Source organism: Atractosteus spatula, unplaced genomic scaffold (assembly GCF_055471065.1).
Source record: "Atractosteus spatula isolate fAtrSpa1 unplaced genomic scaffold, fAtrSpa1.hap1 Scaffold_175, whole genome shotgun sequence".
NCBI lineage: Eukaryota > Metazoa > Chordata > Actinopteri > Semionotiformes > Lepisosteidae > Atractosteus > Atractosteus spatula.
The window spans coordinates 17,485-30,157 of record NW_028296736.1 but is presented as its reverse complement, the minus strand read 5'-3'; the positions used below and the strand labels follow the sequence as shown (position 1 = coordinate 30,157).

General features: G+C 49.7%; 1 protein-coding gene and 1 long non-coding RNA gene across 2 annotated transcripts; both read right to left on the bottom strand.

The window, feature by feature from the left end:
• Positions 1-4,532: 4,532 nt before the first annotated feature.
• Positions 4,533-8,851, bottom strand: LOC148809049 (uncharacterized). Its single transcript, XR_016087698.1, has 2 exons — positions 8,637-8,851; positions 4,533-5,566 (listed from the first exon to the last, which is right to left on the bottom strand). It is a non-coding gene; the product is annotated as an uncharacterized LOC148809049 (long non-coding RNA).
• A 417-nt stretch (positions 8,852-9,268) lies between these two features.
• On the bottom strand, positions 9,269-10,907 carry LOC148809048 (uncharacterized). The gene is made up of 2 exons (XM_088909327.1): positions 9,893-10,907; positions 9,269-9,552 (listed from the first exon to the last, which is right to left on the bottom strand). The coding sequence occupies exon 1, from the start codon at positions 10,626-10,628 to the stop codon at positions 9,933-9,935; it is 696 nt and encodes a 231-aa protein (XP_088765453.1). The 5' UTR covers positions 10,629-10,907; the 3' UTR covers positions 9,269-9,552; positions 9,893-9,932.
• Between the last annotated feature and the right edge of the window lie 1,766 nt (positions 10,908-12,673).

The window sequence follows — 12,673 nt, the reverse complement described above, 5'->3', positions numbered from 1 at the left end:
CGCAGCGAGAGAGCGGTCCGAGGTGAACTCCCTCCCTGTGCTACGGGCGATCGAGACCCCGGAGACAGGACAAGGCGCAGAGAGAGGAGAGCGGCTACGACTGGGCTGGAGGAGACCGGCGCTGTGCCTGTGCCCAGGGGAGCAGAGCGTCTCGCCCGCGGAGACAGACCGGTCCCTCCCGGCCGGAGCGGCTCATCGGCTCATCCTGCTGGGAGCAGGCTGTGGAGGCCGAGGAAGTCTCCGTGGTGAAGGGCGACTGGCTTCATCACACAGAAAACTAACACAACAGCTCGTTTCAAGATTAACTGCAGTCCCAATTTCTCAACCCAGTTGTTAAATCTCTTTAGCGAAAATTCATTGACAATTACGCAAGATTTTTCAAATTCCAAATTAAGCACCCAATCGTGAATTTTCTGACAGTACTGAAGTGTCGCCACTTTGTTGGAAACCCCTGCTCTGGCCTCGGGCGAGAGCGAGAGCGAGAGTTCCCAGGCATTGCGATGTGGAGCTGCCCTTCCTGCTCACTAGTCACAGTGATGAGCGAATGAGCACTGATTGTGCAGCAGATACTTCACCGCAGAAACGTGATCTACGTGCAGAGTTCACAAGGAGTATTTGTGGGCAAAACCCATCTTGAAATGGAGAGTCATTTTTCTATTGAACTAAAGCAAGCCTGCTTGTTCACAGTGTAATAGGGTCACTTCTCCTCTGCCTCGTCCTGAACTACAGAACACAGCGCCGCACGTACCTGGAAATTCGGTCTATTCTGCGATGTAAACGGGAAGTCCAAGTGGACATTTGACTCGTGTCGTGGTTTGAAACGCACTGATCAATGCCGATTCTCTCTCACCCTGAAATTAAAACAGCGCTGTAGCTCCCCTCTAACCCAGGTGTGTGCGTGAAGACAGGACACACACTGGACCGGCCAGAACCTGGGCCAGACACGAACCCAGGGCCCGAACTGCCGGACGCCGTCACTGGCCTGGCCGCTCCAGGGGTACCAGTCAGAGCCGCAGGTCCTGTCCAGTGTGCCAGCTCACCGGCGGCATCGAGCAGCAGGGGGACAGGGCGCCGGCCAGCGCCGACCTGGAGAGGAGCAGGACAGGGACCCGCCTGCGAACACGCCACTCAGGGTCCTGAAGTCTTCCCCTGGAAGAAACACAAAGACCCATCTGACCATGAACACACTGTCCAGCGGCCGCAGTACCACCTGACACTGGAACAGACCAGGGAACTGGTTCCACTCCCAGACCACTGGGGCCAGTACACACCCCGCCGGGAATCCGTCTCCTTCCCACCCGGAGACCGGCGGCCTGGTCAGACGGGTCAGTCAGACCCCGAAGAGCTGGCTTCGGAAGCACATGTCCGAGACGGGGATCCGATCGGGACCCCTGGCTGCCGGGGTCGACGTTCGCCCCTGGAGGGGTCCTTCGGGGATCCCCAGGATTCCCCCTGTCTGCAGGAAGAGAAGCAGGAGACCCCCCCCCGTCTGCAGGAAGAGAGGCAGGAGAGGAGGAACAGCTGAGCGTCCCCCAGGGACATCTTGAAGACGAGGGACGAGGCGTGTCCGAGCAGCGCACCCTCACTCCCGGACAGGGGGTCCCTCTGACAACCTCCTTCTCCTCCCTGCGGATTTCCTCTGCGAGCCCTGAACCGCCCGCGCCGGACGGGGAAGAGAGGGACCACGCTTGGAGTGGGGAATTGTGGGAAGTGTGGTCGGAGCAGCAGCCCAGAGAGCCGCTTCCTGTGAGCCGCGTCTGGGAGGGAGGAGAACCTTCTGAGCTGCGTTCCGCAGGAGTGAGGTCCGAGGGGTCTCCTGCTCCCCGAATTCCCCGTCCCTGGATTTTACCCCTCATGGCCTCCTAGTAAGATCAGATCACTTCATTGATCCTATACAGGTTCCTGCATGAGGAATGTGTCTTTTCACAGAGCCCAGCCTGCTCTCCATGAGACACACAGAGAGAGAGAAGCTGGGGGTCAGAGCGCAGGGTCCAACGAGATCCCGGCCTCGCACCCAGACAAGTCCGCTCAGTCCTGGGACTGCTGGGTGGGTACCGCAGGATTATTCCAGGATTCGCAGACGGAGCCTCAGCCCTCCAGGGCCTGACTGGAGAGACAGCTGAGTAACAGCACACCGGACCGGAGAGCACAGGCAGGCGTTACCGACTGGAGAGAGGCCATTATGCTCAGAACCTGTGCTGCAGTGTTCAGGCTCCGTCTCCCTCACCCTCGGCTGGGAACAGCACCCTCCTACCTGTCTTCCCACCATCAGCCTCTGGACATCCTGGAAAATTAAGGAAAACAGGAAATCTGCTGTGTACTGGAGTCGCTCCTGACCCTTGACCCCTGACCCCGTGGTTTGTTGGTGTTGACATCAGAGAGCAGGAGACGCAGGTGTAGGCTGAGCAGCTGTTTCAGGAGTCTGAAGGCTCTGTCATCTCAGACAGAGCCCGACCTTCACTCGTCTCTCAAGACAAGATCGCAGGAGAAACAGACCATAATGACAACCGTACAATAATATTACACCTGAGAATCACAGAGTTAATGAAACAGAGACGTCTGAACTCTCTTCCGGTCCTGCTGGTGGTGTTGTGCATAATTAGATTCTAATGCTGGTGCTGCTAATAAATTAATTTGACTAATGTTACCGTTAATAAAATGAACAGTATTTCATCATGTACTAATATCCATAATGGAACTTTAACAGTTCTCCTCTCTCACTAGTAGGGTTGTGGGTTCCAGCCCTGGGTGTGACACAGGAGTGACAGGACTAACCTGACCTTGTGCTCGTGCTGGAGGTTGGTGTTGGACTTGGGTTCGAGAGTGTAGTGTCAACAGCACACTGAACAGGTCCTTGTGGGCGAGAGACAGCAGGAGGTCAGGACACAGCCCTGAGGGTCACCCCCTGGCACCCCGACAGAAGGAGTCCAGCTCTCCACCTGGACCAGGGGCATGGGCAGCTCTTCATCATCATCGTCGTCGTCATCCTCACAGGCTTCAGCGGGCAGGGAGCGACCTGTCTGGCACCTTGTACCCTTCTGTGCTGATGGGGGTACCCTGTCCCATCTTGTACGACCAGTCACACACCCCCTTGTCCTGTGCAGGTCTGGGGGTGCCCTCTCCTGCGTGGTACAGGGTCTGACCTGGCTCCTGCTGGGAATAAACATGCCTGAAGGCAGCCTGTGCTCCACCGAGTCCCGACTGCTCCGGTCCAGAGCTGCTGTTCTGGAGACCCGTCCTGGAGAAACACAGGTGTGTTGTCCACAGGCTCTCTCTCCCCTTCCTCACCTCGTTCAGAGGTTCTGACACCCCTGGGCTCCCCTTCATTACTGTGACACCCCTGGGCTCCTCCTCCTGGTCAGCCCGAGTCTCCGGGGGGGTCCAGGTGCTGGGCTCGTCCCAGAGTCGAGGTCCAGGAGGAGTTTCTTCCTGTTGGCTTCTCCCAGATCTTCCAGACTCCTCAGGCCTGAGCCGGGCTGGGAGGAGGGAACCTTCCCTGAGATCCTGGAGCCCGACGTCCAGACGAGACGACCGGAAAGATGGAGCCGATGGGAGAGGATGAGGGCGTCAGGGCTCCTGGTGTCCGACTGGGAGAGAGCTCCGATGTTGGGGCGTCTGTCCTTCCTCTTGACTTTTTCTCCTTCAGGATTCCAGTGGTACCCCCAGTCCTCCTGCTCTCACCAGACTGGGACCACCAGTGGAGTGAATATTCAGGAAAAACACTGGTTTAGTGTTGAACTATTAACAGTGAATATGCAAGTCAGTAATTATTGAGGTAAGAAACTTACTAGCTTGTGAATGTGCAGTACAGAGGTTATTTCTTAGTGAATATCTGTCAAAGTGACTAACCACTACAGTGAGTTTCCAGTAAATATTCAAGAGACTGTAGAAGTGACTGACCATTAATGTGAATACCCAGTACAGTGAATCTGTAGTAAAACTATTCACAAAAAAAAGTCTGTTAGAGACAATTTCTCCAAATAAACAGCACAAAATTAATCAAGAAGAAATAGATGACTGAATTGCACAGTTTCTATCCAAGAAAAGGGCTCCATGTTGTTTCTCTGCCTGGTTTGTACAGAATATTGAGTCAGGTGCTCCAGCAGGAGTTTCTGACTTCCTCTGCTCTGTGAGCGCCACACTTCTGTCCTGTGAATCACACAGAGCTGCAGCAGGGATGAGTGAGAGGTACCTGCATGGGGACAACACTGAGCTCTTCCTCCCAGTGTCTCCCTGCGCCACAGCCCCCAGTGTCCCCCTGCGCCACAGCCCCCCAGTGTCCCCCTGCGCCACAGCCCCCCAGTGTCCCCCTGCGCCACAGTAAACAGCTCACCTCACCTGTCCCTCCTCTCTAATCACACTCCTTCTGGGCTCAGCAGTCCTTTCAGGAGCCCACCTACAACTGAAAAACAGGATTTATCTGTACAGTGAATTACAGACAGCACTCTGAATACCCAGCATAGTGATGATTACAGTGAACACCCAGTGCAGTGATGATTACAGTGAATACCAAGCACAGCGATTGCCTGTCATAGTGAACACCCACTACAGTTTTTATTATACTGAACACCTGGTACAGTGATCTTTACAGTATTTTACAGTAAATACCCAGTACAGCAACTGTCCATCAGTGAAAATGGAGTAGTGACTATAACATCAATTACCCAATAAAGCAATTATACTGAATACCTAGTATGGTGATTACAGTAAACCCCCAGTACAGTGATTGTCCCTTACAATGAAAACAGAGTTCAGTGATTATTATATTAAATAAACAGTGCAGTGATTATTACCACTCAGTGCAGTGATGTTTATGGTGAACACACAGTACAGTGATTATTAATACCCAGTGCAGTGATGATTACAGTGAACACACAGTACAGTGATTATTAATACCCAGTGCAGTGATGATTACAGTGAACACCCAGTACAGTTATTAATACCCAGCATAGTGATGATTACAGTGAACACCCAGTACAGTGATTATTACAGTAAAAACCCAGTACAGTGATTGTCCCTCACAATGAACACACAGTTCAGTGATTATTACAGTGAACACACAGTACAGTGATTGTCCCTCATTATGAAAACAGTTCAGTGATGATTATACTGAATACCCAGTATAGTGATTATTAGTGAACACACAGTACAGTGGTTATTATATTAAATAAACAGTGTAGTGATTATTACAATGAACACACAGTACAGTGAGTGTCCCTCATCATGGAAACAGTGCAGTAATTATTATATTAAATACCCAGTGCAGTGACTATGATGTTTCATGAGTCTAGAGGCAGCTGTCTGACCAGGATCTTGAGGGAGAGACAGCAGGTCAGGACACCACCCTGAGGGTCACCCTCCCACACCCCAACAAAAGGATGGAGATCCCCTCTCCACCTGGACCAGGGTCATCAGTAGCTCTTCGTCATCCTCCTCTTCCTCACAGGCTCCAGCAGGCAGAGAAGAGGAGGAGGAAGGCAGTCAGGACATCCTGTCCGTCTCCCTGAGACGACTCCTGCTCTGCCCCCTCAGAGTGTGTAGACCCCAGACTGGTCCGATCAGATCCCTGCAGGATCGATGAAGACCAGCGTCACCTGTGAGGGAAACCCAGCGAAGGAGAGACTCACCTGCTCTGCACTCACCTGCCTGGCTGACGGGGGGGGGGGGGGGTCCCCTGTCCCCCTGTCCTCTAACTGCAGGTCTGGGGGCACCCTCTCCAGTCCTGGCTGCCTGGTCCCATTTCCCATCATCAGGGGGAGCAGCCCCCACATTCCCAGTCCCTCCCCACCTGTCCTGGAGCTTCCCGGACAGAGTTTGCAATTGTGTAGGACTCTGTGTGTTTGTGTGTAGGTGGAGCAGGGTTGGCGTGGCGCCTGTCTGTCTCTCAGTGTGAGTGAGCATCGACTCCTGACCCAAGACTCACATCCCACAGCGAATCCCAGAGTCCAGGCCAGGACTGGGAGCAGACCGGTCAGGGGCGAGTCCAGGAGATCCACTTCAGACCTCTGCCGGCTCTCTTCCTGAAGAGCTTCCTGAGAACCTGCTGGAAGGCCCCTCTGAGACACCCGTCCACAGACACGACCACATGAGCCCACAGACACAGCCCTCACCAGCCCACTGCCTGCAGGTGCACCCCCATCCATCACTAGAACCCCAACCTGCCCTGGTCACTCCACACTCGCCATTTCACACCGACGTCTCACACAATAACCGACATTCGTGCAAAACTCCACCAGGTGTACAGAAAACACTGGTTCTGACTGAAATTTTTGATATCTTGCTTGCAAACATACTCCACCATATTGCAAATGATAAGATTTTCCTATAAAGTATTAAGAAACAGCACACATCTACAGTCTAGGTGTTAATTTATAAGAGAAGCCTGTAAAACAAACCAGCAGGACTGGTTTTCAGGGAGAAGCTGTGGAGTGAAAATGACTCAAGACAGAAACAGAACTGAGAACAGTCCCTCTGTCTCAGCTACACTCTCTCTGACTCTCGCTCATGTTAATGTGCATCAGAAGAACCTGTTTGTTGTTTTGAGAGGGTGTAATGTAGCGACCTCTGAATACATGTTTTTTTATTTAACAATGAAAGGATTTACAAACACAACACAAGTAAAATAATCGACTGCTTTCATCTTCCGGTTGTTTTTATATAATGAACTATATACATTATGCCAGCACGGATAACACCAACATGGTCTTTGAAAGAAATAATGTCACAGCCCTGTTTTATTGATGACTTTAAGAGCAGCTGTGTGCATCTTCCGCTATTTAATGTTTTGTTTGTTTTTCCAGCAGTGAAACTATTTTGTAATAAACGAGTCAACAGTGCAACGCTGACAAAAGCACGTCAGACAGAAACTGCACAACGGGTGAATAATATATATATACACACACACACCCGCTAAACCACAGCAACACCACAGACTATACATCACAAAACACAAGACAACCTCAACTTCTCAGAACTGTTTTGTAACCAATCAGCAAAAAGCAAATGATCCTTTTTATCCCCATTAAAACTATTCGCCTCGCGTTGAGAACAGTTTAAAAGACGACAAAGCACGGTGATAATTTATCGTCTTTCCAGCAAAACGCAATGGCAAAAGCAAATGTTTGTGAAGTTACATAACTTTTTCCCCTTACCTTGGAGAAAAACGCTTTTTATTGCAGTAAAAGTGAAGCACCTGGTCAAGTTCGGGCCTTTATTAATGATGACTTTAAGAGCAGCTGTGTGCATCTGTTGCTAATTAATGCTGCAAACAAATATTTTCTATTATAAAAGCATTGCGTGGTTTTTGTGGGTCGGTGTTGTTATATCCAGGGTTGAAAATGTCATTTTACAACAAAAATACTTCACTTGTAGGATTTAATTATCTTCGAACGGTAATATTAAAGCCCTAGTCTATCCAAGACATAAAAATTTAAACTGAACCAAAAAAAAATGGATGTTGTTTATAACACGGACCCAAGCTCAAACATCAGAAAGTGCCCATCGCTTTGTCAAGAAGTACAGACACACACTGCACAGCACACAGTACACACATCCGACAACAGGTGTGTATTTGCTGACAACGCTACACTTTTCAGTTTCCAAATAAATTAACTGTTTTGCAAAATATGGCAAGCGCAGGTGAAGTCCAATAACTTACTAAAGACGAACATAATGTTTGTTTTCACCGCAGTGCAACTATTGTATAATAGACGAGTCAACATCACAACGTTCGCCAAAACACTTCAGATACAAACTGCCCAACGGAAAGTTAAATATTTTTACCCGCAAAAACCACAAAACGCCACACCAGAGACTACACATCACAAAACACCAGACGAGCCCAACTCCTCAGAACTGTGCTCTGTAACCAGATACATCAACACACAGCAAACGAACATTTCTTTCCCATTAAAAATATTCACCTCTCGTTTAGAACAGTTTAAAAGATGACAAAGCACGTCGATAATCTATCGGCTTTCCAGCAAAATGCAACGGCAAAAGCAAATGTTTGCTGAGCTGCATGAAAACGCCTTTGATTGCAGTACAGGTGAAGCACCTGTCCGCTTGAACACAAGTTGCAGCCAAGATGACGACTCACCCCTCCCACCGGTTCAAATAGCCCGGCTGTGGGAACAGCTCCTCTGATAGGTTGAGGTCTCTGTCATTCCCAGCGACTTCTGACCAATCAGAACCTTAAACCCGCCCCCCCTATAGCGCGCATGCCTGGTTTATGTTTTGAAACCCTTCTCTCGTAAGAACTCGAGTAACTTGTGAGGAAACACAGAGAAGTAAAAAAAAAAGTGTCAAATCGCCCTTTTTCAAACTGTAAACATTCAAATCAGCCTCTGTAGGAGCTGCCGTAGTGAGAAACAACATTAAAATAATACATACGTGCTTATTTTCTCCACCACACGGTATTCAAACCTGTATAAATACTGAATAATATTCATAGTGGAAAAACAGTGTATCACTTATATCACTTTTGATATAATCCTTCATTTCAATAATTCTATAAATGACTGTGTCTTTCAGGGGGGGCAGCAGGTCGAGCTGTTTGCAGCTTTTTCTCCACACATAATACGTGTCAGCTCTTTTGCCAACGGCAAACAAAGTTCTTCAAAAATAGTGTAGTTTACCTGCTTTAGCAATCCGCCAGCTTGCATTTTTCCGCGTTTTCGTTTTTATTTCCGTATTTATTTAAAGTTTTTATTTCATGCGCATGGGAGCGAAACACAGAGACGCTCGGTGTATTTTTCTCAAATTAGAACAGTTCTGAAATATTTTTCTGGTTTCACGCTTTCGTGTGCTCACAAGATGACCTGCGTTCGTAGCGCGTATTTCCATGCATTCCTGTGTTTACAACGTTGGCATTGTTCCAAAATCACGCACATTCTCTTACTTCCCTATTTGCTGGAGATACAGTAGCTTTTTTTAAATACAATTGGTCATTTGCATCCGTAGCACGCATTCCTATAGAGTGGTATAGAATTACAGAGTATCTCTTGTGTCCACTGAAGTATTAGCGCGCACTGTATCGCAGTACGTAGGCTGCGTCTTCGACACGTATTAAAATACAAAATATGACAACCCGTCCCGATTTTTCAGCGCACACGACACAGTTCCAGGGTCATTTGGCGTACCACTTGGCGACACTCCACGTACCACTGCCGGTACGCGTACCACAGTTTGAGAACCACTGCCTTAGAACATACTGAGTCGGAGAGAGACAGGAGCGCAGCAGAACAGAGACTGATGGAACCAGGCTGGGTAAAATCGCAGTTTCTTTATTAAGGCACAGGAAAGCAGAGAGAAACGGATCACATCAAGATCTGCACTTCTTGACTGATGTGTTGTGCTTAAACAGCGGTAGCTTTGCGGGAGCTCTGATCCATCCAGCAGGAGCTGTAAAGGCCAGCGGCGACCAGCAGGGGGCGGCGGTGAGCTGTAGAGGATTCCAAGGCAGGGAGGTGAGCGGGACCGGAGGCACTGGTCTCCGAAGTGCCTGTTCAGGGTGGTGGGAGAGAGGTAGAGGGAGGGAGGCAGAGAGAGAGACTGAAAACAGGAGAGAGATGGAGAGAACACCAATACAGGAATTAATCACTAAATAGTTTCATTTCACTGCACAGAAATAAAAAAGAGAGCCCTTTAAAAGCATTTCAAGACTCTCACACGAAAGGAATCCGCTGCCTCCCCTGATGTCCATCACTCATCAGTGCCTCAGTGAAGTTCAGGGTTTAAGTTTCGCTCAGGGAGATGGAATACAGAAATGAGCCATGTAGATACTATCTAGAAAAAGTGGAGTTTTATGCACAACGACTAAAACGGACATCAGACGCTCCGTTACAGAGCTTCCTGTCTTGAGGCTCTAGTGACTAGACGGCTGTGCACTGACCTGCAGTTCTGCACCTTCTGACTGGAGCGGACAGGGGGGTCTACTCGTTTTTCACTGCCAGTCTCTCCATTCCGCCCACACAGTTGTCCCCTGCTTGTTCTTCTTTCAGCTGTGTCTTGTATGAAGTTTCCTTTTTCTTCTCTCTCTTACTGCCGTCAGCTTCTTCCTTCTTGATCTTCGGGACCTGACACCTCCCTCTCAGGGACTCTAACGCTATCTTCTCCCTGTACCTCTCCACCAGGACGGCGTCGGCAGTTTGCATGTAGACTGTGTTGAGCTCCTTGCGCTTGACCACGTCGATGGCCACGCTCTCCAGCCTGGCTGCGGCCAGGAAGCCGATGCTCAACACCTCCGTCGGCGAGTACAGCTGGAACGTGTGGGAGTTTACGAAAGGACGGGCGCTTCTGTATCCAGGAGAAGCACTGGGATTGCTTTCGACAGCAATCTGTCCCTTCTCCCCACCGCCATCAGGCGATTTGACAAAGCAAGGGACAAGTGCTTCATCACTGCTGCCCTGTGAGAAGTCCACATGGTCCTGCTGTCCCCGGAATGTAGCGTAGCCCCTGTCGTTGATCAGATAGTCCAGACGACATCCTCGGCACTGCAGAGGGAATCCCACCTCAATCCCATACCTCCTCACAAACGTCTGAAACCTGGGTGTTTCATCCTCTGTGAAAAGATCAGCTGTTCGGAGCTTCTCTCTGCACCAGCCACGATGAGCATCTGTGCCAGTCATTCTGTGAGAGATGTTGCGTCCAGGAATGACTGGACTATGATTGACTCTGGGCTTATATTACCTGCACCCCCCCGAAAAAAAACAACAGCCCAGACTGGTCCATCTGTTCACCTATCGCAGTCTCTCTCTCTCTCTGCGTTTACAGACTGCAGGCATACCTACCTTGTGCTGTGTTGTGTGTGAGCACGCTTGTGTAACGGGTTGTCGTATGTGGTCACCATGCCAGCTCAGTGCGGTTCTCCGTGAGTCTCAGCATGTTTCCGATAAAACTCCACGTGATCGCTTGGAGTGCTGAGCACACTTTGAGCACATCGCTGGCCGCCTGATCAAACGCAGAGAAAACTATTCTCAGAACAGAAACTATTCTGTGACCGAGCCCGGTTTCTAGAATGTGGTGGTTTTGACAGGAGGGGAAACGAAAGTAAACGACTTGTTTATTCTTCATATCCACAGTTTCAGTTTCGATTTCTTAGACACTACTCAGCTCTGGACCTGCGGAACACAGTACTGACCGACACTGACTGACCACAGAGGAGCTCAGCTCTGGACCTGCAGGACACAGTACTGACCGACACTGACTGACCACAGAGGAGCTGGGCTCTGGACCTGCAGGGACACGGTACTGACCCATACTGACTGACCACAGAGGAGCTCGGCTCTGGACCTGCAGGACACAGTACTGACCGACACTGAATGACCACAGAGGAGCTGGGCTCTAGACCTGCAGGACACAGTACTGACCGATACTGACTGACCACAGAGGAGCTCGGCTCTGGACCTGCAGGGACACGGTACTGACCGACACTGACTGACCACAGAGGAGCTGGGCTCTGGACCTGCGGGACAGTGTTCTGACCGACACTGACTGACCACAGAGGAGCTGGGCTCTGGACCTGCGATGGGTTGATGCGTGTAAAGTGTCTCTAGAATCGAAAGACGCCATACAAGATAGATTGATAAAATAACCCCCCACCGGGAGCTTGTGTTCGCACACGCCCTTCACTCAAACAGGAAGAGATGGGCGAGTCGCTGTCCTGACCGGAGGTGCTTCATGATCACAGCGGTAGATCCGGCAGCAGGAGATGTTCAGGAGATGCACATACTGTAAAGCTCCTGAAGACTCGGTAGAAACTGCAGTTTATCTGCACGACACCTGAAAGATCAACTCTGGACTTCCTGGGGGCAGTGCGTCTGAAACCGCACCTCAGGACATCTGACGCGCTCATACGCTGTTTGTACTCTGCGGGATATATTACAGATATGACATACAAGTGGGTACTGGTCTCAGGAGTCCACACCAGTCGGAAAGGAGTGTGGTCTTTCGGACTGGGAGCTAAACGTGGCTCGTTTCTTGTCAAAGAAGCACGGGTAGTGCGACATCTTCCTTTTCCCGACGAGGAAGACGTGTCTGCGCGGCTGAATGAGGACATGTGTCCCCTGTGGTCGTTTAACTGTCATTTTCTCTATTTAAATACAGACGTCGGGTGTCCTCCTCCCAAACGCTCTGTTTGACACAGGAGCTGTTTCTCGACACTTGCCCACGGACGTCTTGTTCGAGTTTCAGGGCGCACAGGGAAAACCTTTCACATTTTATCTTGTAAATCTAAACTCATCGACCGGGGTTTGATTACAGGAAGAGGGCAGGGTTGTTTTTTTGTCCGTACCCATAGGACTAGAACAATCGCAAGACACGGAGCCAAAGTCTGGTTGGGCTGAAATCCAAAACAATAACTGGAAAACAAAATACCGTGAAGTTAACTAACCTAATTTGCCTCATTGATAATGAAATTAAATAAAATTGAAATAAAACCGCTGGTTTTCACACCGCCTCGGCGTAAGGGCTCCTTACAAGAGTTTTTGATTCAGAAGTTTTTTGTTTTTTTTGGTTTTGGCTTTGTTTTTGTTTTTATCTGAACCACAAAAGGAAATTCAATACGAACACGAGTACACATATAACAAGCATATCGATCACATCGTCAGGGGGTGCATGTTTAAACAGAGTAAAGCGCTTTGAGATGCCACCTTTCAAGGCGCTATATAAAATG